This window comes from Chroicocephalus ridibundus, chromosome 3, assembly GCF_963924245.1.
Source record: "Chroicocephalus ridibundus chromosome 3, bChrRid1.1, whole genome shotgun sequence".
NCBI classification, from domain to species: Eukaryota; Metazoa; Chordata; class Aves; order Charadriiformes; family Laridae; genus Chroicocephalus; species Chroicocephalus ridibundus.
Window position 1 is genome coordinate 127431277 of NC_086286.1, and position 26934 is coordinate 127458210.

General features: G+C 41.3%; 1 protein-coding gene across 1 annotated transcript in view; it reads right to left on the bottom strand.

The window, feature by feature from the left end:
• Positions 1 to 26934, bottom strand: part of FZD3 (frizzled class receptor 3) — a 62006-nt gene that overhangs the window by 12101 nt on the left and 22971 nt on the right. The window contains exons 3-4 of the mRNA XM_063330730.1: positions 17921 to 18117; positions 15341 to 16358 (exon numbers count right to left, since the gene is read on the bottom strand). Of these exons, the coding sequence (XP_063186800.1) occupies positions 15341 to 16358; positions 17921 to 18117 (1215 nt within the window). The remainder of the gene's footprint in view (positions 1 to 15340; positions 16359 to 17920; positions 18118 to 26934) is intronic.

A 26934-nucleotide genomic window follows, 5' to 3' on the forward strand; every position in this document is an offset into this window, starting at 1 on the left:
TCCACAATAACTCCGATCATCTGATATTTCCCTAAGGATAAAAAAGCAATGAAATTCAAATTAACCCATCCTTTTGTTGAAAATGGGAGAAGCGGGGGAAAGACCAAAGGGAATCCGATCCAACAGTCTCACTTGCATAACCATTTCCATCACTGTCATTGCTTTGAGATTTAGAATATTATACTCACACTGCTCATTTCCCAGTAAAATGTAGTAGCGTTTGTCACTGTAAAATAAAATTATTTTCTCCAGGTTATTAAAATCTTGCAGCTTGCTTGTTTTACTCTTATCCAACAAGCAAATCCGTGCCATCATTCTGGCTGCACAAGCCAAAGAACCGAGAAACAAAAAGCACCTGAAAAAAAAGGTAACGGCTAACCTGATTTTAGCCCTCATTTAAGAGCTGATGACAAAGCCAATACACACTTCGGGAGCTTCAGAGTAGCTCAAGGCTGCGCGAAACAGTCTCAACAGGATCAGGAAACTTCCCTGCATCCAAAAGAAACAAAAGGAAACTCTTCTGGCTCTAAATACCAAAAGCCACATGGCTCTCGAGATATCCCGACTATTCCAAGCAGAATAAATAGGATCATTCAGGCCAGGGGATCTGTGAGAACACGGATGCTCTTTGTTTCTGGCTCTCGGTCGCGCTCCTCAGCCACAGGAGCATGAAAGCACCGTGCATTAACTTTGCCCATTGGCTCACAGTAAAACAATTAAATTGTTAGAACAATTATGAAAAAGCATTGCTAACTATTCTCCAGCCTGACTGAACAACTACTGAGCTGCCACACACCCGCAGTGGAATTAAAGCAAAGTGATCAGCCTGTGCGAGACTTGGGCCAGTAACAGACAGCTTCGAAACCGAACCCAAGCTAAAAATAAATAAATAAGACACTGTAATAAAAGCTTATAAAATTAACATCTTAATGGGATACAGGCTATTCTGGAGGAAACTTATTCACCACAGAAGTTAAGTGTTAGCCCTGGCACTGCAGATCCACATCACCGTGCTGAACTCACCTACAACATTTTTTTTCAATAATTTAATCTGTGAAAGTGTCTAAAAAAATACATCCTTATGGAAACTGCCTCTACAGAACATTAAAACACAATGCTGTATATTTTAGAAGAATTCCTCTTGAGTTTCTCTGTCAGGTTATAGGAAATAAATATATGGGAAATAAATATTAGGGAAGAAATTATTTGGTCCGTAGAAGAACAGCCCCAATTTTCACCCGTCTCCTGCCTGCATTGTGCCAGGGGAACACACTGGAGTCTAATCATCCACTGGAAAAACAGCTTGAATAAAGAATAAGAGAACAGAGAGTGGCCTCTCACAAGCTAATGCTGCAGGGTTCTCCTCATCTATCTCCTTCTTGAAAAGGGATCCCAGAGGACAACTAAAAAGGTCCTGACTCATGACTAGAGCCTAATAACTCGCCTCCAACGCTTGTGCCCTTCAGGCCCTGCCGTTAGTCACAGCGTCGGGAGCCAGCAGTCATCAAGAAGTCTGATGCTACGTGCTCCTGCGTTCATGGGACAGGAACGCAAAGGACTCCAGCTTCGGTGATCGCCTTACGGGGATCTCGCAACAGTCTTGAGACAGGTTGATTCTGCAGCTTCAGAAAACTACTGGGAGAACACCCTGTTTACCAAGGGCAAGTCGAAGCTCAATTAAGCTATCAGGATGTCTGGTAGTTTGTGCCTTTATCTTGGAATGGAACACAGCATTCAATCACAGCAACTAATTTTTTAAGTGCTAGCCACAGTTTGTAATTACAGAGATTGCCGCAGCACCTGCCTTCTGTTTTACCATTACGAGGAACTGGTATCACGAGTCTCGTAGCACTAACGCCGGGTATTAAGCATGGGAAAAGCAAGTCTACTTGAGCATAGGACCCATCAGAGACTTGGATTTGTCTTTCCTTTTCCTGCGGACACGCACAAGCTGAAGTGGGGTGTCCTCTGCAGAGACAAAAAAGCAAACGGCTCCCCACCTGCCGCACAGTTGTTTTCTCCAACACAACTGATCTCTCCTCTTGCCATTGGAATCAAAGAATCACCTCACAATTCCTGACCATATTCCTCCCTTTGGACCGTTTCAGCCCCTCTCCTAACTACCTGCTTTGGATGACTGGAGCTGTCTGACAGAACAGGTCCAAGGACCCGGGAACTCTTTTTCCCCTTAGACCTGTGACTAACGCACGGATCAAAACGACAAAGTCTCACTTCAAGTCAAGGCACGACTCGCCCAAAGGCGTTCAACACAAAGGATGAAACAAACCCGATCTACTACCATTTCTCTCACTTAAATCCCAATGCTCACCAAAACAAATGTCACACAGTTGTCCTTACCCCTGCTGTGGAACCAGACAGCGTTACTGTTGTTCTCTGTCTTTGTGCAAACAGGGATTGCGGTTGGCCCGGGCTAAAACGGGTCAATAAACTTACAGCTGAAACAAAGTTTTATCAGCAAATGCTTCTTTACTGGCAGCCACATCACACTGCTTGATATACCTATCTTTCACAGAGAGTAAGACAAGATTAAATAAATGCCCACCTGAATTACTGGCAAATCTGTCGCATTAGGGATACTGAGGGGTCACCGCAGTAGGTCACATTTGGCAGGTTCATCCCATGGCCAGAGAGCCAGAAGCTCCCTGTTGCCATTCATAAAAAAAATAGCATTTTTTTTTCTTCAGATATTAGCACTTCATTGGGAATTAAACAATAAGTTAGGAATAAAATGCTAATGAAACAGAAAATCCGATTTCTGTCAACCCTGCTGCTAAAAATATACTTGGACTAAAATCTTTGCAGCCTTAATATCTATTTTGGCAGTAGATATTCTTTCTTGAATGTATTAAATTCTTGCAAGGCACAATTTAGCAAGCTTACTACAACCCAGGCTTGGAATATGTCCCCATTAATAAACTCCCACTACTTGAATGAAGACACTCGACATTAAGAACACAGAACAAAAGAAACATCCTCGCTCAAGTCAAGCCTTCCACGGCTGCAGCCAGCAATAGCACACAAGCCTATTCAGTGATCCAGCTTTATCCCGAAATCATGAGCTCCACCCCTCAATTCAACAAGTAATTGTCTAATTTCCAACCAAAGGTTATTCATGGCCACGTTATCATTCTGCCAGCGCTGCCATTTGACTTTGAACAGCTCTTTCTTAATGTCCTTTATGGGTTTCTAGAACCCCAACTACATCCCTTCTCACTCTTCTTTTGCAAGGCAACCTACACTCTTACACCCTCCCCCTCCAAAGACAAGCTCTAACAGAACCTTATTCCTGGCACCCTTTCATTACTTTTCATTTATTTTTGTTTTCTTCTTACAGTCTTGTTTGATCCAACGCAACGCAGTCAGTCACAGAAAGCCATACAGAAAAAACCACCTAGTTGCGCATGAGATTATATTTGTTCCAATAATGGTTCGGAACGAGTAATTACCCCACTGTGAAATCGCTGGAGATGAAGTCATAGGAAACAGATTAGTGTAATTTTGTAAAGATGCAAATAATAGCCAAACCACAGCTTAAAGCAAAAGTGCAGAACTTAGGGGAGAAGAAGCAAATAGCTATTTTAGCAAACATGGTATTTACAAAATATTTCTTATTCTCCACAGACAGAAATACTACATTCATTAGTCTAAAGGCCGCCTTTTTCAATTTATAGTGTGAACAGAATAAGGTTAATGATCATTTACATGATTTGATTTTAAAAAATCAGTTCAACTGAAGCTTTGAAAAATAATTTGGTGTCAGGGTTATTACATCAATTGAGAAAATTTGACAGTGTAATACCGAATGCTGTAATACCATAAGGGTGACGGAACAGTGGAACAGGTTGTCAGTAGAGCCTGCGGAGTCTCCGTCCATGGAGATATTCAAAATTCGGCTGCTCTAGGTGACCCCATTTGACTAGACGATCTCCACAGGTCCCTGCCATCCTCAGCTATTCGCAAATAAATACAAGAGTATGATATACTCAAAATAATATACTCAAATATAATAACAAGAGTTATTAATGCCCTATTTCTACTTAAAACTCCTCTTAGTTGTCTCTGGAAGAACCACTTCATGACTAGGGATGAAAGTATTTTCATGTGTTAAAGTTGAGCCGTTAAACCTATACAATACTGCATTTTCAGAAAGACAAGTCCCAAGCTCCAAACAGGAGTAACACACGCTGGGCAAAGCACTCTAACGCTCATCTGTGAACGTTCCACATCCTGGAAGACACGGCAGCTCGTCAGTTCGGATGTTGCTTATCAGTTTTGATACTCATCAGTTCGTGATACTGCTTATCAGTTCATACTTTGACTCTTTCATGGTGAAAATAAGAAATAGGCACTGGTCTTTTTTTGAGCATAACAGCTATTTTAGCACAATTCAGCATTAAAGGCTATTTATAATGACTTCAGAAACTATTAAAAAGAAAAAAAATACATAAAACACAAGTAAAAATATACCTGTATTACAAAGAATATAAACTGCTAATGAAAAACACATGAATAACCCAGCTCTTTAGATAACTCAAATATAGTCTTTTTTGTATAAAATCATCCTTATTTATTAACCAAAAAAAAAGAAAAGTATTTTTATGTTCCTCAATTGAAGTTTGAAGCTGCACCTGATTCTTGAGTAAGCTCAGCTCATGAGGAAAGCAAACCTTCATACATGTTGGGACGAGATACCGTACTCTGTCTGCATTTACTTTTCCAGGAAACAGGATAATTCTCTGTTAAGAAAAAAGAACTAACAGAAGGATGATGCTGGGGAGCACTGTTTGTTCATACAAATAATGCCAAAGAAAAATCAAACGTGAAATGTGCAAGTATTTGTTACATTATCATGTTATTTAGCCCAGTTCTGGCTAAGCTAAGCGGTTCTTTACCAAGATCAAGGCACATACAGAACACGTCTGAGAGATCTGGACCAGTCTTGTAGGTGAACTGAATTCATGTATCTCATTATATTTCATCATTAGAATAGAACTATGATTTTAAAGTATAGCTTTTACTTAATAACACTGATCTCACAAATTGTTTTAATGGAGAGAGAGAACTTCTTTCCACATTTGTGTATTTACAGCTGGTATTCTGAACTGCTTTACGTTACACCACTAAGCAAACCTCTCGACACACTCACCGCGGGAGCTGGCTGCCCACGTTATGCCCGGCGGCCTTAGAGATACGGTGACTGCAATCACAATTTCCTGAAAAGCCGAAGCTTTCAGAAGAAAATCTATTGTCAGCAGTGTAACTGTCAGAGCCGCTCGGTCCTGAGAACAACAATATTCAAATGTAAGTACCCTTCCAGGACTGAAGTTTTTAAAATTTATTGAAAATAGTAATGATACTCTGGAATCACTAGGAATAAATGCACAAAAGTGCAGTATCCCCCAAATTTTTTGTACCTTGTGTTTCTGTGCTGACGGGACAGGTCATTCAATAGCCAAGGAATGCCACAGAGAGCAAAACAAATTCACTCGGATGCAGAATATTTGGATTTATAAACATCGAGGTTCAGCATTCACTGAGATTTTGGCAGAGATCTACAGTTAACAGCCCACTGAAGATTCTCCCTTTGTGAGCTGGTCTGCAGCTGTTTTGACACGACTGGCCAACATCTCAAAGCAACTCTGAAACCCAGTGCAAGAGTCATAATCATTAACAGATCCACTGCTAGTCAGAATTTTCAAATGCAAATTACAGGCAACTTCCTTTAATTTATTAAAATTAAAAGTTAAGTCTTTTTTTTTTTTTAGGTGACTGATTTCCTAACACATGTACTGCAACATTCAATTCTGACCTTGAAGAGTGACTGGTGTTTCAAAACCAAAGAAATCAGACCTCCTAACTTAGTTTTTGTTGCCATTTTAGTAGCAATTAAAAGACTCAGTGGAAAAAGAGCTTCCTTAATAATCAGAATTAAAGGCTGCTCTAGATATAAAGCGTGCTTATTAAAAAGAGAATGGAATGAAACCGAGAACTCAAAAATAGCAAGATCTGACCTCCTTTGGCAAGTCACCCTCAGCAAAATACTGAATAATAAGAAAGTAAAAAAAAAAAAAAAGAAAAAAAAGAAAAAGAAAAAGATGACCTCGAGGAGTCATACTCGGGTACAAGTACAGATCAACCTGTCTGAAGATAATGGCTGAGAAATCAACATTTCCCTTTGTCGCTAGCTCAGTCAATCCAATTAAAAAACCAGCCAGAAATGAGTCATGTGAACGAAATGATTGCTTTCACTCAATATGTTAATTGACTGGAAATTGCATACGTGCCAAGGTGAGATAAGAGAACACATTGCATCCTGTGAGGGATTTATCAGAGTCCTGGGTGTGCAAGGAGGAGACACGACTCATATTACTAATGCTGAAAAGGAGGATTCCGAGAAATTAACTTGAATATATTCTTTTCCTTCAATATTGTTTTTCCTAAGTATCTAAACCGGGAGAAATTAAGCGAATCACTGCTAGGAAACACTGCAATGCTGTGATTAACGTCGTCGTTCTGAGCTGACGTGACTTCTGTTTTTTGAAAGAATCCTAATTCATAATTTAGATTTGCTCAGTCTCTTCTGAATAAACAGCAAGATGGAAAATAGGAAGCAATATGGAAAAAAGGAACTAGATGATCTTTAAGGTTCCTTCCAACTCTAACCATTCTATGAAATATGTTTTCATCTCAACCTCTTTTTTTTTTTTTTTTAGGACAGAATAATTACATTCAACAAGAAGCAATTCCTTAGGGCAGATTTAAGCAAATCCATTACCTCTTCTAAGAGGAATTCTAAACAATAACTAATGAAAAAGAGGGAGGAGGAAAAAAAAAATTTAGATTTATACACATCTCTAAATATATTCTCTTTATGCCTCTGCCACACACAAACAGTGCGAAGACATTTCCTAACAAAGGCTCTTTTCTGCATCAGCTCAGTGCGCTCCCCCGCGTGTTTCTGAAGCCCCACTGTAACACAGATGGTAAAACAGCTGAGACATTTTGTATTTAAAAAGATAGTGGCAACACCCCTGATTAATGGAGAAAATGGCCAAAAAACCCCCCTGAAAACGCCACATATTGCAGCCAATAAAAATGGGGAAACTCCATCCCAACTTAATCAGCACGCCAAAGACGCAGACTCTACATCTCAACAGTTACTTTTTGCCACTGTTTTCGGCAAGATGTTTGCAAGCCCCATCTTTTCTTCTCTCTGGTCCGCGTGGGCAATTGTTCTAAAGCACTTGTGCATGAAAATAAAGCCCGTGTCAACAGGGGTTACACTTCACCCATAACGCAGCCATGGGAAAAGACAGTCTGCTACGAGAGCATTTCTTAAGTGCACACGAGGCAACTTTGCCACCACAAAATTTAAAATCTCTACAGGAAATTAAAATGTCTATCAAGGATTTGGGGGAGGGGAAGTATTGTAAAAACTGGATACAAATACAATTTATGCAGTAAGGCTTTTTTTCTTCTCTTTTTGGGGGGATGGGGGAGAAATGAAGAGACGTAGCTGCAAAACCTGAGCTCGAATTTACAGCAGTCTGTGTGTCGCTTTTACTTCGGCCCGGTTTTATTTAAACGTAGGCACCACGAGATCTAATATTCAGCAGAGCGAAGTAAGAGCGGAGCAGATGACTGAACACTCCCATTCTCTTGGCTTTCAGCCTGCCATTGCTTTTACCACCATCGTCGCTTTTCAGCTGGCACCTGTTCATAAGAAAGCTGCCCTGGGTTGAAACGGCCCCGTGAGACGGCTCCGCGTGCTCTCTGTTCTCCGTAACGTTCCTGCCACGTTTGTTCAGGCAGAAAGTAAAGGCAGGACAAAGCCAAGTGGGAACGAAACACTTGAAAAATGTCACCCCGAGCCCTGTGACGTGAACAACCTTTAAAAAGGATGCAAAACAAACAAAGCCATTTACAGTTGTTAGTGATCCAAAGCAGTCTGAAATGAAGAGATTTTTATCCCAACGGCGTTAATTGTGAGACATATAAAAGGATCTTGAAAATCTATAGTAAAAAAATTAATCGCGATTAGATCAAAAAGTACGTTTGTGAAAATGGGAAACAAGAAAACTGACAAATTCTTGAGCCAAAATTACCACCAGGTGACAAAGATTAATCCTAATATTAAAATCAACTTCTCCGATCTTAATTGTCAAATAGCGCATTAAAATAATCTGTAAATTGGTATAACTTCAATATTAACAGAAATATATTAGCAAGCTTGTACTCTGTTCTCCTTTGTGCCTGTAGTAGATACATATAACTGCCACTGAGAGACAAGAAGCACTGTTAACAAAACATTCTTTCCATTTACGCTTTCGGTATCTCAGGCAACCACAATTAATCCTCTCTTCTCTACCCGACACCAGCAATGAAGAGAAGTGAGTGGGTGAGAACTCCCATCTCCAGTAAAAACCCATTTGACGTTACTACACAGCAAATCTGAGGCCTCAGCTGGGAGGGACAGGAAAAAAATATCGGCTGGATCGACCGTCTATTTTTGTTGACGATAGAAATGATATTCGGTATTACATCATCTTACAGCGTCGCTCTTCATAATTAACTCCTTTAAAATACCAGGGCAGTTTTAATTTTTTTAAAGCAAAGATCAGAGGGAAAATAGAAAAGATTTCAAGAGATAAGCATAGGGACTGCTTCAATAACTCAGCTGGTTAAAATTACATTTGCAACAATAGTTGTGTCGTGCTCATTGTTCTTGCAGAAAAAGTCTTCTCCACCAGGAACTGAAGCAAGTTTATATGATGCTCAGCAAAGCAAAATTATCTGTCCAGGGCGTTCCCAAATGCAGGCCTGCGCCCTTCCAGGCACTGTGGTCTTAGCTGCTTATTTACGTCCTTCCTTCAAAAATGAGCAAAACCCACGTTACCAAGTTTTTTTTCTGGAATGACTGCTATTCTAGCCAAGACTGGGCAGGATCTAGAAAGTGTGTTTAAAAGGTGTTGAGGCATATTCTGATTTTTTGAAGGAGACCGATTGCAAAAAAAACCCCACGCAACCTCTCCTACCCCTTCCCCCCAAAAAAATCTCACCAGAATTTTGTAGCAAAAATCCTAACATAAAAATATCCAATAAGAGCAAATGTGACCTCTTCAAACAGAAAATAAATTAAGGCAGGGTACGATTCATCTGAATGTCCCATGAATGACTATAAAAATGCCCATTTCTTTGCTTCAGCTAGAAAAGGAGGCTAGGATGCCTGGCTCAGATGGAGACATCGGAAATTAGATAAGTGGACACTGCTCTCAGTAGCTGTTCTTGACTTTCACATCATTTTCATTCTAATATATGTCCATTATTTTATCTCTGAAATTCCACTGGTTTATATGAGGTTGAGCCCAAAGCTAAAAAACAGATGATACAGTAAAGAAGAGACTGCACAGGCACATTGGTTTGGTCGGCTGTAAACAGACTGCAGCTGGATCTACACGTTTCAATGCCTTCCATGGCTAAACGTACTCATCACTATTTTTACTTCTGGTTCTGGGCTCAGGAATCTACCTGGAGCACATTACACCGACGACTGAGCGAGACTGGATGGATATTCAGCATCCAGCACAAACCCGAGTTCCTAATGAAAAATAAAAGAGAGTTTCCAATACAAACCCAGAGTCTGCAATTTGTTCTAAACTCACGCTGCTCTCAGGTCTTCCCCATCGACAGTAAATCAAATGTGCTACCCACATCTGCTTCTATTCCACTAAATAGTATCGAAAAGATAAGCAGGGAGCACCACCTTCACTCTCAGCAAGTTAGCACCATGGTCTCTCAATCCGGTGAAGCCGCATGAGTAGGGAAATTATGAATATTAGATCACAAGCAAAGATAATTCATACTGCTTCGTTTCATTTCTCAAGGACTCCCACTAGGGTAGCAAATGTTTTTGAAACAGTTTCTTTTTCTTTCTTTTTTCTTCTCTTTAATATCTAAATTAGCCATCTCTCCCATCAGCACAGTGCCCAGCTTGGCTCTGAGGCATTTGTGAAAACTGTGGAGAGTCTGTTTAGGTTTGGATTTAAGAGAAACGAATCTTAACTCAGGACCTTCTTTATTTTGCAGGAAATCTGATTTTGTGGTTCAGCCCAATAAACCTCTCCAGGCCTAAACTACCGTACACAGTTCAAATACGGGACTCAAAAAAGCGGTAAAAGCTTTTAACAACATACTCTGCCATCCCAAGAAAGCAGACACATTTCCTTATCTTGGGAAGACAACAATTATCACTTTCTTCCACCTTTGAATGTTTCTGGCTTGATGCAGCTCTTTCCTTTCCTCCAGGCTAGAAAAGCTGTATTTGACCATTTGAACTCCTATTTTTCATAAGAGAAACGTACATTACAACCAGCTTTGGAGACAGAATTTCCTAAGTATCTGTTTCACTTTGTAGCCAGATTCATCCCAGTTTTGAGACATATTTTCATAGACTGGGGCAGGTCACTGTCCCCGTTTGACTGCCTTTGTAATTTCCAAGAGGAAATAAACTCTGACACTCTCCTTGTAAAGAATAAAACACCGCGCTGCCTGGAGGAGGAGGAGATGTAACAACAGCTAAATGCACTTCAAACTTTTTTTTCCCCCCCTTTTACCCTACTTTTTACCTTACATCAGATATATCCGAGGTTAGAAGTCTGATAGAAAGGAATTTGTAGCTTCTACAGCAACAGGAATTCAAAACCTGGCTGGACATGGGGTCCTGGGCTGACCCTGCTTGAGCACGGGGGTGGGACTAGATGATTTCCAGAGGTCCCTTCAACCTGCGTGATTCCACGCTCCTGTAAAGAGACTGACCAAAATCTCATCCCAGTCCACCACCTCATCTGAATTGGTTCCCACAGCACGACAGGCTCCATCAACACACAAGGCAGAAATTGCAAAGTAGGAGAGGAAAGAGACAAAACCTTGAAATCTAGCCATTGGGTCAGGACTGCGGACTAAAAAGCCAAGCCAGGACCAAGCACTTGTTAAGAATGGTAGAATCATTAGAGAGATAACGATGACGGTAGCCACGCTGAACAGCATTAGGAGCATACAGAATCTTATTTCCCCAAATGCCCCTCCTTGAGCCCAACATTACAAAAGTCCAGCTCTCTGCTCCAAGGCTCTGCCCTCTGAGCGACAACATGACGTTGGTAGAACCACCACTGTTCGACACAGAAGCAGGAGCAGAAAAGGATGGATTTTCAACCATAGCAAAAGAGACCGCTAGAGGTGATTATTTTATGATTGGATTGTGTCACACTCCCCTGCTTTTTTCCTCTTCATTTCTGCATTTTTGCCTCGATGTAAAATTGCGCTATACTCTCATAAAGAAGATTACATATGAAATAAAAGCCTGCCCTGAAGAACACATCATGCACACAGCCCAGTTGAAATGCTGTATTAATGACGGGGGTACCAGGTTCCATAGCTAGTGAAAATTACTTTCATTTTCCACTGCATGAACTCCTCTTGCACAAAAACATTAATCCATTTTTGCAGGCCAAGCATGAATTCCTCTTTTTAAGGCAATGACTGAAAGCGGGATACCAACATAAAATTTAGCTCCTCATTTGAGCATTACTGTGCTGAAAGCAGACGACAAAGGCAGCGCGTCCCCCTCCAGAAGAAGAAAAATGTCCCGACCGTGGTGAAAGTGGAGGTGGATGGGTTAAGACATTTTTAGGCTGCTGCGAGCTGGTATTTCGCAGAGCGGTAACACTGACTGGAAATAGATTACGTCACTGCCACGACTGCAAACAGTCCTAGCATCAGAAACAATAAAAATAATTACTTGTGATAACACCTCTAGTCAATTTGCCATCATCCATAATGAAAAAGGATGCTCTAATATAGCAACCTTGATATTTTTAACTAAATTAAGAGATTTGTCTAGGTTGATACAAAACGCAACTCCTTGACTTGCCTGTTTAAGTTGACATACACAAAACCAATGCATTTCCCCTGCAGTGGGGAAAGTACAATTAAATTTCCTAAACATATTAGATACATTGTATATACCGTAAAGAAACCTCGCCTCTCAGTGGAGTAGTTAGTCTTTCCTTACTAAAGGAGACTCAAGGAAACAATAGTCACTCCACTCAACTCTTGATGGCTCATCTCAGAGCTCATCTGAGCCCTCACAGCCCCGGCTGAGACAGGCGATGTTGCCTGTTTTACCTGCTGTTGTGGCCCAGGCAACAGCTTAAAGCTGCTGCCTGAACCGCAGCAGCCCGTGATGCTACAGAAAACTGGGGATGGGGATGTGCTCATGGGGAGAGAGCTGCTGCCGGCTCTTACAAACCCTTCCCCTCCTTCCCAGTCTCTCCCAGAAACTTGGAGCGCGGAGGACACTGAAGGCAAGGTAAGCTAACATGAGCTCCTTTTTGCTCTGCACTTACTCCTCAGAGACAGGGAATACCGGGATATTGATTTCCTGTCTTTGTGGCAAAAAAAAAAAAAAAAAAAAAAAAAAAAGGTTTTTATTTCACAAGGAAAGCAACACATGCCTCCCGGATCTGACAACTGACCATAATAACACGTAGCCAGGTAAACCCAGGAAACATCCAGGTAGCCAGAAACCAAGATTGAAGCATAAAGTACCTTGTTGCTTTCTCCATTTTCATAGAATGATAGAATTACCTAAGTTGGAAGGGACCTTTCAGATCACCGAGTCCAACCATCAGCCTAACTCTGACAAAACCCACCACTACCCCATGGCCCTCAGCACCACGTCTGCCCGGCTTTTCAATCCCTCCAGGGATGGCGACTCCACCACTGCCCTGGGCAGCCTCTTCCAATGCTTCACAACCCTTTCCAGGAGGAAATTGTTCCCAATATCCATCCTAAACCTCCCCTGGCACAACTCGAGGCCGTTTCCTCTTGTGCCATGGCCTGTTCCTTGGGAGAAGAGCCCGACCCCCCCTGGCTACCCCCTCCTTTCAGGGAGCTGTAGAGAGCCAGAAGGTCTCCCCTCAGCCTCTTCTTCTCCAGGCTGAACACCCCCAGCTCCCTCAGCCGCTCCTCACCAGACTTGTGCTCCAGACCCCTCACCAGCTCCGTTGCCCTTCTCTGGACACGCTCCAGCCCTTCAATGTCATCTTTGTGGTTTTGGGAGTATTTAGCCCTTTAGGTAGTCAAAGAAACACGATGTCTATTTTTCATTTGAACACCAGCTGCCAAAGGAGGCTCTCTTTGGTTTCGCAGCAGCCAGGAGAATCTGCAGCACATGATTAACCCCGCGGTATCTGCCGGGTGAAGCAGGCAGACAGGAGGGAGGCAGGGAGGCATGTCTGTAGCAGCTGCATGATCGAACTCCCCCATTAGCAATTTTCCAGAATGAGTTACTGTGGCATCATCCTCTGATGGCAAAGATGATGTAATTGTTCAACAGACTAATGAATTTTTAACCTCAGATTTGCTGGGATTGGAAAAAGTGCGCCTATGCAAGCAGCAAATTCCAACCACACAACCCTGCGTAGAGTTGTGCACATAAAACCTACGTCCGCTGTGGAATCAACTACACCTCTCAATTTGGGGTAGTCTCATCTCAGACACTGATATTCAAATATCTGACGTTAAATTAAATAGTATCAAGGCTTAGAAAAAAAAATGTAGTCTTATTTTGCAAGTGAGTGATACTCTTCCACAAAGCTTTAAACTTTCCCCCAGTTTAATAATAAATTTTACTAGCACGATCTGAGGACAAAATTATTTTTCCCCACAGCTTTGGAAATCTGCTCCAATTATAAGTCTGGATAGTTTAATTAGGGAAGCATGTTTAGCTTAAGAAAAAAAATGGGATGGGTTAGAAGAAAACCCCTTCTAATACTCCCTAGGGTCTACGGGTCCTTCAACCCAATTTGATGTGAATGAAACCATTATTGTTCTTTTGACTCCCGCTGAGCCATTATGCTAACGGTTTTCTAGAAATTTGAGTAGCATTTTACTACATGTTTTCGTTATTCCACTAGCCAGGATTTTAGCCCTTAGACATCAGAAGTTTCCAAGTTTAAAATAGTTTTCGTTGAGACAGCAATATCCTTTTAATTTTATAGATTCTTACACGAATTTTAGATTGGCATATGGTGGGTATTTGATATTAACTGATAGAAAACTGCACATCCCTCTTTTTCTCTCTTTTTAAGCATCAGCCAGTTTAACATATTAAAACCTGCAGCAATGAAGACTCAGTCAAGCAAATGAAACCAAACACACCCACTGACAGATATTTCCTGCCATAAAAACGCTCACACATTGGATGGAGGGAAGAGTCACACCCTAATAAAAATCTAACAGAAAAAAAACAATAAAAAGGGTTAAAAGGTAATAAAAGGATTATTATCAAGCTATATAGACTCAGCCAAACCTTTTAGTGATATTTTATTGCATTAAAATGTGAGCTTTGATGATCCAGCTGGTGTTTTAACTGCCTTAGAGCCAAAATATCAACTTTTTTTATACCCCTGTATGCGCGGCTATGCAATAGATGCTTGCTGTACAACCTGCTTGAAATAAAGCTGCCTTCAAAGAAGTTGCAGAAAATATCTATGCAATGTCATTCCAAAAACAATTTGCCACTTTGGCTCAAAAAGAAAAGTAGGCTTCAAGTAATTAATACTCCCAATACTTTCTTTGCAACTGCACCAGCACAATACTGCAGTAAACAGTGGACAGTTCGATACCTACTGCTCTTAGAGGCTTCTGTTCCTGGGATAACTCAATTAAACAAATTGAGCGGGTGAGTGTAATTTTCTTGAAAACCAAAACTGATAAGCTGTAAGCTCTGGTTTTCTTCTGAAGGCACTTCAAGTAAGATTTTGTACAGACATTTCTGACACATGCATAGACTGCCCTAAAACGAGCACAAAACTCTAGGCTAAGCAAAGCAACATAACTGTTACAGATGAACAACAAAAAACTAGAAAAAGCAGTAATCAGGCTGATGACAACTCAGTTTAAAAGCCAAAATTCCTTCAGAGCAAAACTTCTAACAAGTCTCTAATGACCAAAAAAAACCTCATTAAGTCCTGCTCTTGAAGTTGGTTTAAAACAGCATCTTTATATTCTGTATAGGTCCCATACAGGCCAGAAACTCCACAAAAAACACACGCGGCGGCTGATGCAAGCCTCCCATTTTCCAGTAATATCTAATCCTTCAGAAGGCCTAATGCATTATCCAAATAATTTCAGTACGGCGAGAACCTCCCCTTGTAGGAATAGGAGCACTTTCAGTTAGGGATGACAAATAAGTCTTACCATATCCCCTCATTACCCATTTTCTGCACTCCTGAATACGTCGTATCGGTTTCCTCACCTGATAGGGACACGGGATGTGATATTCTCTGCAGCGTTCTTGAAACCACGTCGTCTCCCACACACCTCGATAAGCCTGCTCATAGAAATAGCAGCCAATTACAACCAACAGTGGCACGAGGTACAGAACACTGAACACACCAATCCGGATCATGAACTTCACTAGTTTGTCCTGGTTCTCTTTTTCTAATGGGATTTCAATGCGAACCCGATTGAGGGAGATAATGCCAGCTAGCAGAAGGGAAACTCCAACAACAACATACAGGCAGAGAGGTGCAAGTACAAAGTATCTTAATGCATCCACATCATAGAGGCCAACAAAACATACGCCGCTAATATTGTCACCTTCAATTTTATTCATTGCTAAGAGGATGATGGTTAGAGTTCCTGGAATGCCCCAGGCACTGGCGTGGAAGAGCAATGCCTTCTTCTCGATGGCTTCACTGCCCCATTTTGGCACGGCTGCCAAGAACCAGGTGATGGTAAGAATGACCCACCAAACACTGCCAGCCATGGTAAAGAAATAGAGCACCATGAAAAGCATGGTGCAAGCCTTGTTGTGAGAGCCCTGGGTCACTGTGGAAGCCTTGTACTGGGCAGGGCTAGATGCGTTACACGCTACTCGGTCTTCAAGCAGAAAGCCAATGAAGAAAATTAATGACACCATCATGTAACAGACAGCGTAAAATATTATCGGTCTTTCTGGATAGCGAAATCTTGTGACATCAATCAGAAAAGTTAAAAAAGTAAACAAGGTAGCGGAAAGGCAGACGATGGAGATCACTCCGATGAAGTAGCGAGCAAAGGAGAGCTCTTCACGCCGAAAGTACATATTTGGGCATGGAGGGGAACAGTCCCGTACCCTCAGGAAAGAGTAACCCAGATCAGGGTCTATTTTCAACTCCTGAGGACACCAAAAACCATAATCCCTCTGTACTGCCATTGGGGCCTCTTCTGTGGGCTCCCCAGCTAAATTGAGGTCCACAAGACGAGGATATGGCTCATCACAATCTGGGAATCTAAAAAGTAAGAAAAGAATTATTTACAAGTAATAAACACATACTCCGCAAAGACTAGCAACCTTATTTATATGTCTGACTTTAGACACGCTAACCAGAGCGAAACCAAAGACAATCCAAATAATGGGTAACCCATGAAATACTACACTATGTTTAAACAAACTCTAGAACTCATTGTCATAGAATGCGGCGGACGTTGAAACAATAAAATACGTTTAAAAATAAACCAGAGAAATAAATGGACAAGAGGCCCACTGGGGCTTTAAGAATAAAGGTGAGGATAGAAAATACATCTCGGGAAGTCTATAAATTTAGGCTTACTGTAAACTGAGACTATATGCCCAAGGACACATGATTTTATAAGAACATTTTAAAACCTTTCCATAAGCAACTGTACTAGCTGCTATCGGACAGGACGGTGAGCTAGTTAGGCCAAAAATCCAACCTAGCACTGCTACTAGCATTAATAAATTGGAATTACGATGAAGCTATTTCTGTGATTAAGTAAAGCTCTGGCTGGAGGCTAAGGGCTGCTGGAGATGCAGGAGAGACTGGAGGGATTCCATGCGGAGTTGTCCCATTCTTCCCTCTGCTAAACGTTATCACCTCAGCAAGTGCAGTATAAGCTAAGTGTGCCTGTTCCTCTGCCACAGTGCATCTTCTGGCACAATGGCACTAGCACAGCACCAGCAAAGTTTCAACATTTTTAGATCTGGTTTTGAAATTTCACTACCTGGGCCTTACTGAGGAGATGGGAGGACCTAAAGGCCCAGGCATCTGTTTGGAGTAGGGAGTTAGAGCCATCTTTGATCCAGTTTTTCGGGACCTAGAAGCATCTTCTGACACTCTTTTCCTAAAAGAAGTTTTAACTGTTTTTCACTCTCTCCAATCCAACTGTAAGAGACTATTTCATCCTGTTTGTGCTCCTGTATGTTATTAACTGTTGGAGTCACTTGCAAAAAATAAAGCATAAAGATATTGTTTTCAATTTCATGTATATTCTGTTTCAAATAGATTAGAACATCATCAAATATTTTTCTATGAAGTTATTTGTATAATGTAAAGCGGAAAACATCGATTTGCACACAAGCTCAACAAGAGGTAGATGCTCTGAAAACAGAGCTTTGAGATTTTATACACCCATCAAAACCAGCCAGCTCCCCCCTCAGAAAAAGAGACTATTAATCTCTAGCGTATGGAATTTTGCCTAACTCAGAGAAATTTATAGCAGTACCACCTATTAAACTTCAGTATAGCAGACAAAACCAGGTCAGCATAAATGCCAAAGAAGAAGAAAAATAGAGGGGTATATTCATTCAGTTAAGAAAGCGCATGTGCAGTTTACAGTAATTGCCCACAGAAATTTTCAACTTATCTCCTGGGCAGATGATAGAAATATGAACTCAATTTCCACCCCAGGAAACAGGCTGTTACACAAATGGAAGGGAAAATAAGGGCACTTGTAATGGAACACATTTAAAACGTCCATTTCAGATCATAAAACATCCTAGACCATACCAAAATTTTATCCTGGGATTCTGAAAAAAACCAGATTTGCTCACCTGGTGCACTCCATATCCTCAGGCCAAGAGACCCCAAACATCTCCATGAGTTTGGAGCACTCGCTGTATGCTCTTTGACAGAGTCTGCGACAAGGGAGAGTGACGCGGCCGTACTCCATGCACACGGGAGCATAGAGGGCACACAGAAATGGTCGAAAATCTCTGGAGCATTCCAAATTCACCATCGGATGAAATGGCTAGAAAAGAAAAAGGAGAATTCAATACCTACAAACGGCAGTTTTGTAGAACATTTCAGCAGGAAGGTGTAATTTGTCTCATGAGGTGTTAGGGCTTTCACAACCATAACCACAACCTTCATTTTCTGAAATTTGTCTGTTGAAAGCAGTGATCTTAGGAAGACAGGCAATCAAGAAGCCCGGGGACAATGACAAAGAGTCACAAGGGACATCTATGTACTCGATTTGCATTAAGATCAATGGGAATTAGACAGCTCACCACCTCTGAGGATTCAGGCTTAGCTTCACATTTCCAATAACAGTCACATAAACGCGATTCCTTTTAGTGCTTGTGTAGCTGACAGACACATCCTGAATGGCTAGCTGCTTATTAAGTAGGATACTATGAAAAACTTGCATTTGCTTGATGAGATTACAATCTGAGGAATGTCAGATAATGCAAGATTCCTTGACGATACAGGAATATAGCATACTGTGATCTTTCAAATATTATTCTCAGAGCGTGACATAATGATTGTAAATAATATCTTTATTTCCTGAATTTCTCCAGCAGGGCAGCGTTCTTCATATCTTTCTACAAAATGCAAACACAGGACGTTTTCCACTGTGTTCTTCCTACAGCATCTTGTCCAACTGAAGAAAATCCATCTGTTAAAATCTTAGTTCTATCATGCTATCATCATTATATAAGTTCTCATACGGACATAGAACCTTCTAGCTTACAGAACAGGGCTGTAATTACAACAAAATCACATTAACTATGTCGTTTCTTGACTAACCACCAGAAAGCACAGTGAAATCAAAGCCTGAAAAAAATTAGTCAGAAAAAATAACTGGTGCCTTGTGCTACTAGAACAGGTTTAAGTAACAGTGATAGCAACACTCCTTGGAAGCACTGACAGAAAATCACCATCAGCCAATATATAGCTGTTCTTGAGTATTTCTGAAGACGAAAAAGAAGGAAAAAAAGTAGGACAGGGATTTATGTCTTAATAAAAACTGGTGCACATTGATAATCTGTGTTATCTTCTTACTCTCCAGCATGGGTTCATTTTGTTCTTGCTTATTATGGCTTGTCTTTAAAACTCTCCAGGAGTCAGTCAATATCTTATTCCGAGTTTGTGTGGCACCTACCACTACACAAAGCCTCACCACAGCTTCGGATATTAATGTAAGGTCAATTAGATTCTCTTAAGAGTGGAACTACAGAATATCAAAATACATTAGAACTTACAACTCTAGAATAAAACAAAACAGCCTGTGAAAGCTGAATTACTCTGCTACCTCCAGACTGGAGAAACAGCAGTGGCATTTTAGTAACCCACCTCTTTTCCTTGACTTATCTTTCAAATTGTAGGTTGAAGGGAAAAGGTGACTGCTGCTTGATCGATGGCAATGCTTACACGAGCTCTGTTCTACATAGATTTTTATAAAAAGTCCATTATCTTGATACCAGAGTTTCCTCTTCTCCCCAGCCTAGCAGGATTATAGAGCAAGAAGTCTAATCTTCAGAATTTGTGGCGCAATAGCAGAAGCACAAATGAACCTGCTATATATATATATCTAAAAAACCTAAATCGTATTACAGCCAAAGCTGAAGAGTAAGCTGTAGAAAGATTACATTTTCAAACAGCAATTTCCTGAGAAGTATTTTAAGCCAGTTCAACATTTTCTTTTCCCAAACTACAGAACGGAACAGACCTAATAACAAAAAAATAGGTCATCTTCTATGGCAATATATATGACAACTACTAGAAATGATGAGGAAAAGTTTCACGTTTCAGTTCCTCCTTATCACCTCCGTACTCTTCCAATTCTTCCATCCTTCTTCGCCTCCCTTGCAAAAGGTTCATTTTCAGAATACAAGACACAACCATGCTGTGATTTTACGGATTTATTTTTTTTTAAAACATAATTATTATTTACAGAGCTGATTAAATTCTCTTCAGCACTACGCATTTTTGAAAATGCTGTTATCTGACAACAGAGCCGTGGAAGTTGGCAACAGCTTGTATGAAGGGCAGTATAAGCCTTCAGAGGTATTGACAAGGAAAAATGAAGCAACAGTTGGAAAGTATTTACATTTACAAGCTCATTGTTACTCAAGGAACACTTTCTATTTGGCTGGGCATTCAGATGCATAAATGGTTTTATTTTTAAATAGTTATTGCCTACAACACAGTTAAAGATATTGTTTGACAACAAGGATCCAAGAAATTGATTCTAAGTAGTTATAACACCTGACTTCACTGGAAAAGCGTAAGCTAATAGTCTGCCTTTATTTGACAGCAAGGGAAAATAAAACTCCACTTTTATTTTGGGAAGTGTTTAACTTTCCTTCTTTTCAAAGAACCTTGAAAATAAGAACATGAAGTTATGTCTTTCTAAAAAAAGAGCTACTAGCTTAATGCCTGCCCCCGAAAAAGTCTTGCCTCTTGCCACTGCAGTTTTGCATGTACCTATAGCTAAATTTCAAGTTCTCCTGACAAGTGCTCTACCGCTGTCCTCTGATACGCCTTCCATTAAAAAAAAGATGCTTCAGCACAGGAAGGACACGGACCTGTTGGAATGGGTCCAGAGGAAGCCACGAAGATGATCTGAGGGCTGGAGCCCCTCTACTACGAAGACAGGCTGAGTTGGGGGTGTCCAGCCTGAAGAAGAGAAGGCTTCGGCAAAACCTTATAGTGGCCTTCCAGTCCCTAAAGGGGGCCTATAGGAGAGATGGGGAAGGAGTCTGGATCAGGGAATGGAGCAATAGGATGAGGGGGAATGGTTTTAAACTGGAAGAGGGGAGATGTAGATTAGATATTAGGAAGAAATTCTTTCCTGTGAGGGTGGTGAGACCCTGGCCCAGGTTGCCCAGAGATGTTGTGGATGCCCTGGTCTAGTGGGAGGTGTTCCTGCCCATGGCAGGGGGTTGGAACTACATGATCTTTAAGGTCCCTTCTAACCATTCTATGATTTAGAAGTTTCTCTTTTACTGCTACTTCACCTTCATTAAAAGATCTGTTTGGTTTTGATTGATCCGCAGAAAGCTGTACCATTTAGGAAGACCCCAGGCTCCTTCAGGGTGTGCACGTAGAAAACTGTGCAAACAGAGCTCCAGATCATGGCTATTGCAAAGCAAAGGAAAAGCAGTAAAGCAAGTTCAAGGGAACAGAAAAGTACCGGTATTTCCTTGTATCCTGTTGATCCTGCTAGGGGCAGGTGGCTGTTGCCACAGCTTTCAGCCAACTCCAAAGGACACTGGGCAATGGTGTCCGAGGGAATATTGGAAGCGAGACAAGAAACGTCCAAAAACGGGGATGCAGATGGTGCTCTTTGGCAATGGCTCGGGGGTCTGAAAGAGCACTCTCAGTAAGAGCAGGCTGTCCCCTTCAGCAGCCCCAGGGTGCTCAAATATGCGGGCTGCGAGACAGCTGCCTAAACACTGCCTTCTCCTGCTGGCTAAGATGCCATTCATTTTCCAAGACATCCACATGGGCCTGGACGATCAAGTCTGTCCTCTCTTGGGCCTGACAGATACGGCACAGGGTCTATGCAGAGACCCGCTCCCTTTTGGCATGGCAGCTGGAGGCTGGGTTGAAGACACTGAAACATCTGAAGTAACACTTGTGTAACTGAATGTTCCCTGACAAAGTCCCCCAGACCCTGGAGGGCACGTTAGATGCACTTAGGGTTCTTTATCACTGAAGAAAACATGCAACCCCAACAACACTGAAGAAATACATTTCAATCGGGGTAATTTAATAGGACTGTTCCCCTAGTGCTGGCTGTTCTGTTTCTCAGCAGCTCCAGGCCCCTCTCACACCATCCCTTCTCTCAAAATAGCAACTGCAGGCAGACAAAAACTCTCTTATGAGTTATATCAGATAAGTTTATTTTCAAATCATGAAGAGGCTAAGCTAGACAACAGAAGAACAAAAAACCCTACAACTACTCCTTGTAATGCGATAGAAGAGACTCGCTTGCTTTCAACCCGTAACAGCAGCATTTGTGCCTGTGAGCAGCTCAGCCTGTTAGCACCCTGTCTCTAAAATTATCTTACTTCCTTGCAGCTCCTAAGACGAAAAGTCACTTCCACCTACTGATTGTGTTGTTCACTATTAAAAATAAAGCCAGCGAGATGAAGAGACTTTTTTTATGCTCTTGCCCAAGGACGCAGTGCAAGTTATGACATTTAGCCCTATTCCTCTTCAGTGCATAACAAAAGGCTCTCTGTTTAACGGGACGTGGTTTTGAGGAGCGCCTGTTGAACAACTCAACATACAGAGGAAAAAGGAAGAGGACAATGACAAGAAAAGATGTGATAGCCAAACTGATTTCAATAATTCATGCCAAGCCCTGGGAAATCCAAGAAGGGGAAGAGATAAATGTTTAAGAAGAGATAAACTCTTCTTCGCTCCTGAAGGTATTTAAGTATTTAAAATATGCCAGCTCACATAACTGTATGATATATCTACAGTTGTACACCCACTGGTCCTTCCATCTCTGAGAACAATCTTTATGTCCACGGAAATTCCTTCAAGCCCAGTGATAACAGCCGCATTATGAACTTGACTTTCTTCAGGCTGAGACAGAACACACTCATCCCTCTGTTGCTTTGCCACGCAGGTGTTGTGGACCAAATAACACACCACAATCCTGTATCGCGGCTTTCTTCGGAGCACTCCAATTTGGAGTCCAACCTTACCCATGTCTTCTCTCCCTCTTCCCCAGAATTTTCTTCGCCAGTAGCAAACCTGCCTTAGGAAATTTCCCAACTCCCAGCAGCGTGGCCCCAGCTCCTTCTTCCCTGCCTACAATTCCTACCTGCTGAAAAGACAAACCCTGGGCAATGTTTTAACGGACAGGCTCTAACAGAGACTAGAAATTTCCTGCTTACCTTTGTTTTTCTTTTGGGGTTTTTGTTTTTTTTTTTTCCAGAAGGGGACGAAGGATAATTTTTTTTAACAAATTCTCACTTTTGGTTACAAAGCAAGAGTTATAACTGTAATTATAAATACACCATGGAAATGCATCACATTTTCGGACTTCTCATATTATTGAGAGATAATAAACCAAATTCTACTTTTTATTTTACACAGCAGTAGCCATTTAGCTGGCTGTTATTTGGAAATTAACATTATTGCAAGAGTTAAACGAAGTAATTTTGGTGATCTTTCACTGTTCTGTTTGTTTATATATTCCTTTCTTTTAACAGAAACCCGAACAGGAAGCGTTCTCACAAACTCATAGACGGAAGCAGGGAAGTTTTCTTCCCTCGGGCTCACGGGAAAAGCGCGATGCTATGACTATCAATTACTGTTGCAATTCTCTGGTGGAAGCAACTGCCTCAGGGCGTATCCTGTCTCGGGCCAGCCACATGCTCTGCTCTTTCTGTGCTGCGTTGCTCTATGTTTGATTTTAGCTTGCTCTTCATTAGGAGAAAAATCTTGAATTGTATCTCAAAGTGCATGGGCAATAATGCTTTCCAGGCTACCTCCCAAGGAGCCGCAGCTCGATTTAACTCTTCAGCCAGCAGCAAGTTAGACTGAACATGTTACTGCCTCCTGCCTCTGATAACGACATGTCTTCTCCAATTGAACGGCTCTCACAGCTCTGACGGTTCGCGTGAAAGCTCTCAAGAGACTGTTAAAAGCAGAACTGGTTTTCTTGAGACAGTGGAAATTTGTTCTCCAATGGCTCTGACCTGCAACGCTCCTCTGAATCCTGCCAGGTTTGCTGGAGCCTATAGCCCATGGTCATGCTGGTACACACACTTCACTTGAAAATATTTGTTCTAAATTAATATCCTGAGCTGAACAACTGCTGTAGTACTTCAAGTGCTAATGCTAAATTCAAATTAGGCTGAACTTGAGACTCCTACCTCAGCCTAACTGGTGATTCCTAAAGAAGATTCAGGAGTGCTTACACAGGCGCACAGGCACTGGCGGTTTGCGAAGAGCAGTGAGCTGGGGCACTAGCTTCTTCAAAAAAAACCAAAGCAAAAACCATAGCCAGATCCAACAGAAAGCTACCTTTTCCCACCCAGTTTGACCTTGAGCTAGATAGTGCCACATTCTAGTGGGAGGTGTCCCTGCCCATGGCAGGGGGGTTGGAACTAGATGATCTTTAAGGTCCCTTCCAACCTGAACCATTCTGTGATAAGTAATGGCTGCAGAAAGGGCCAGAAACACAGAGTCAGGTGTGTAAAAGTCCATTTCTTTTGGAACCAATCCACGCTTGCTCAACTTACTGTGACTATGGAAGCACAGTTTTCTTGCACAGACACTTTATTCTGTTCTCAAAAGGCAATAGGCTAATTTGCCCAAGCCTGCTTTTAATGCACAGTGCCAAGATAAATTTAGTGTAGAATACTTAGCATAACGTATATTTAAAGCTTACCTCATGATTAACTTCCTTGTCTGGAGAAACTCAGGTATACTTTTTTTTGGTAATTATTTTTAGCTTTGCACAGTGATGCAGGTATGAAAAGCCAAAGGGTCACAATTCTGGCTGCTCATTAATTAAGCTTTCCTCTCCTCAAACCAGGACACCTCTTCAGCATGGAAAAAAGCTACTCTCACATCATCTGTGTGACCCCTTATGAACCACATAACCCACTGCCTTCCAATATCCCATGTCTCATAATTCCATGTTAGCTGGAAAAATTATGGTTGCAATGAGGATTAGACTGATACTGTACTACTTTACAGACTGGGAAGCAAAAAATTTCAGATCGTTTTACCTTAGTCCTAAATGTGTATGTCCACAATAGCTCTTAAGTAATTCCAACAATAAAAACGTCAAGTACTTAGTATGGTTTTAAATTATTGTTTTCTCATGCTATAAGTTGAACCAGACAATCACCCTGTTATTTACTTTAAAACTTAAGACCAATTATGTTACCTGGCTGACTTGTGAAAGGGCAGCAATCATGCAAACCAGCCTAAGCTTTCTGGTCTGTAAACAGACAGCTGAGGTTAATTTCTCAACTGCAGGGGAAAAAAAAGTAGGATAAAGATGAAAGTATTTAAAAGACAGCAAATGACATTAATCTTTGTCTATATGACTAAAAAGCAGAGCCATCTGCTCTTGTTCTTTAAAGAGGTCTCCTGCTTCGTTTTAAATTCTGAGGTTCCTTTGGAAGACGCTGAAAAGATGGCATCCATCTGTCAATTTGCACTTTTCCTAAATGTGATCTTTATGTTTTAGGAACCGATGAGTGCAGATGGGTGGTCCTGGTAACAATTTCCATTTGCAAGAAGTGTTAGTTTTTATAAGACAGCTGAGGCTGCTTGGACTTCCTCCTTCTTCTCCATATGCCTGCTGTGATGGGCTTGGGAGAATTCCAAAGTATCACAGACAAATAAATACATAGTCCTCTGGACTATATTTTAGATACTATTAAGACACTATAAAGCACACTTGCCTGGACAAGCAAGAGACTATTGGGCAGGAGCTCCAAGTCCTGACAAAATAATATTTTTCATTTAAATGACACATTTCTGTCTCCTGTGGTTGCAAAGACAACCTTCCAAGTACAAACTGAGTGCGAGCACCGCTTTGATGCCTGCCAAAAAGTGCTCCAGCGCTGTTGTCACTGTGGGAAGGAGAAAGATATCCATTATGAGAAGTGGAGCGTTAGCGGTAACAACCTTTCCTTTCCCTCAACTCTGCCACCACAGGCTGATCTGCCTGTCAGGGACTCATGGACTATTTCTGCCCACTCAAGGGAGGTCTGTCTCCTTGAAGAATAACAGGAGTGAAGAGCATAAACAGTTGACTGTTGGCGCGGTGCTCAAGAATTCATCTTGCTGAGTGAAGGAGGAAAAGCATTCGGTACGATGATTTGTTAGAAGACTTGACGCTAACTTGAGAGCACACAATGCAGTCAGTAGCCAGGTCAAGTTCTTCAGAGCTCATAAAAAGGGAATTTCTAATAATAGGAAACTTGACGGAAGATGGAGATAAAGACATAGCCAAACTTCAAAATCACCAATCAGATTTGCTTCACCTTTTCATTTTTACTGCCATCAACATATAGAATGACAGCATCTGCCACATCATGAACAACATTAACACTCTGCAGAATAAAATTAGACAAGGTGGATTTCTAAAATACAATGAAAGCAACACTGAATACCCCTATTGAAGAGAATTTAGTTTTCTTTCTTCGCTAACTGTGGGTTGGTTTTTGTTTTGTTTTGGGGGTTTTTTTTTGGTTTGTTTGTTTTTTTTTTTTTTTTTTTTTTTTTTTTTTTTTTTAAACACAGCTGATGTTGCAGAATACCTAAGAGACCTTAATATTACAAGCCAATGCAGACTACTTGAAGCTCCATGTTTTCCACTGGGATGAGGATGGAAGGCAGCTTCTGTTTTCTGAATTCTGATATTCAAGCCAAAGTGCTTCTTGACAGACTAGGCAAGGGCACGTACAGTATGCTGACTCCCTTAAAAGTAAATGTGAACTGTAGAGTTGTCATCTTCCTCCTCCTATATGGCTGTGAAGTGAGGACAAATTACAGTTGTCATCTAATGCAATTCAGGGTGCAGCTTCACAATGGGTCTAAGTTTACCGACCCCTGCCCTCTCCTCTGCCTCCCACCTCTTTCACACTGACTTGGGTTTAAGATTGATTTAAATTGCCCATGAAACCAACCTCAAAGCCACACATCCTCTATTTGGACCATTACTAGTGTAAAAAGTCCTGAATGCTGAGACCTTTGTGTGTTAGCATCTAAATATCTTTCCTGTGTCATACACCTAGGTTGATCAATTCAATTTTTTTAAGCTGTTTTTTACTGGTTTAGTTCCTTAATGACCTTACAATAG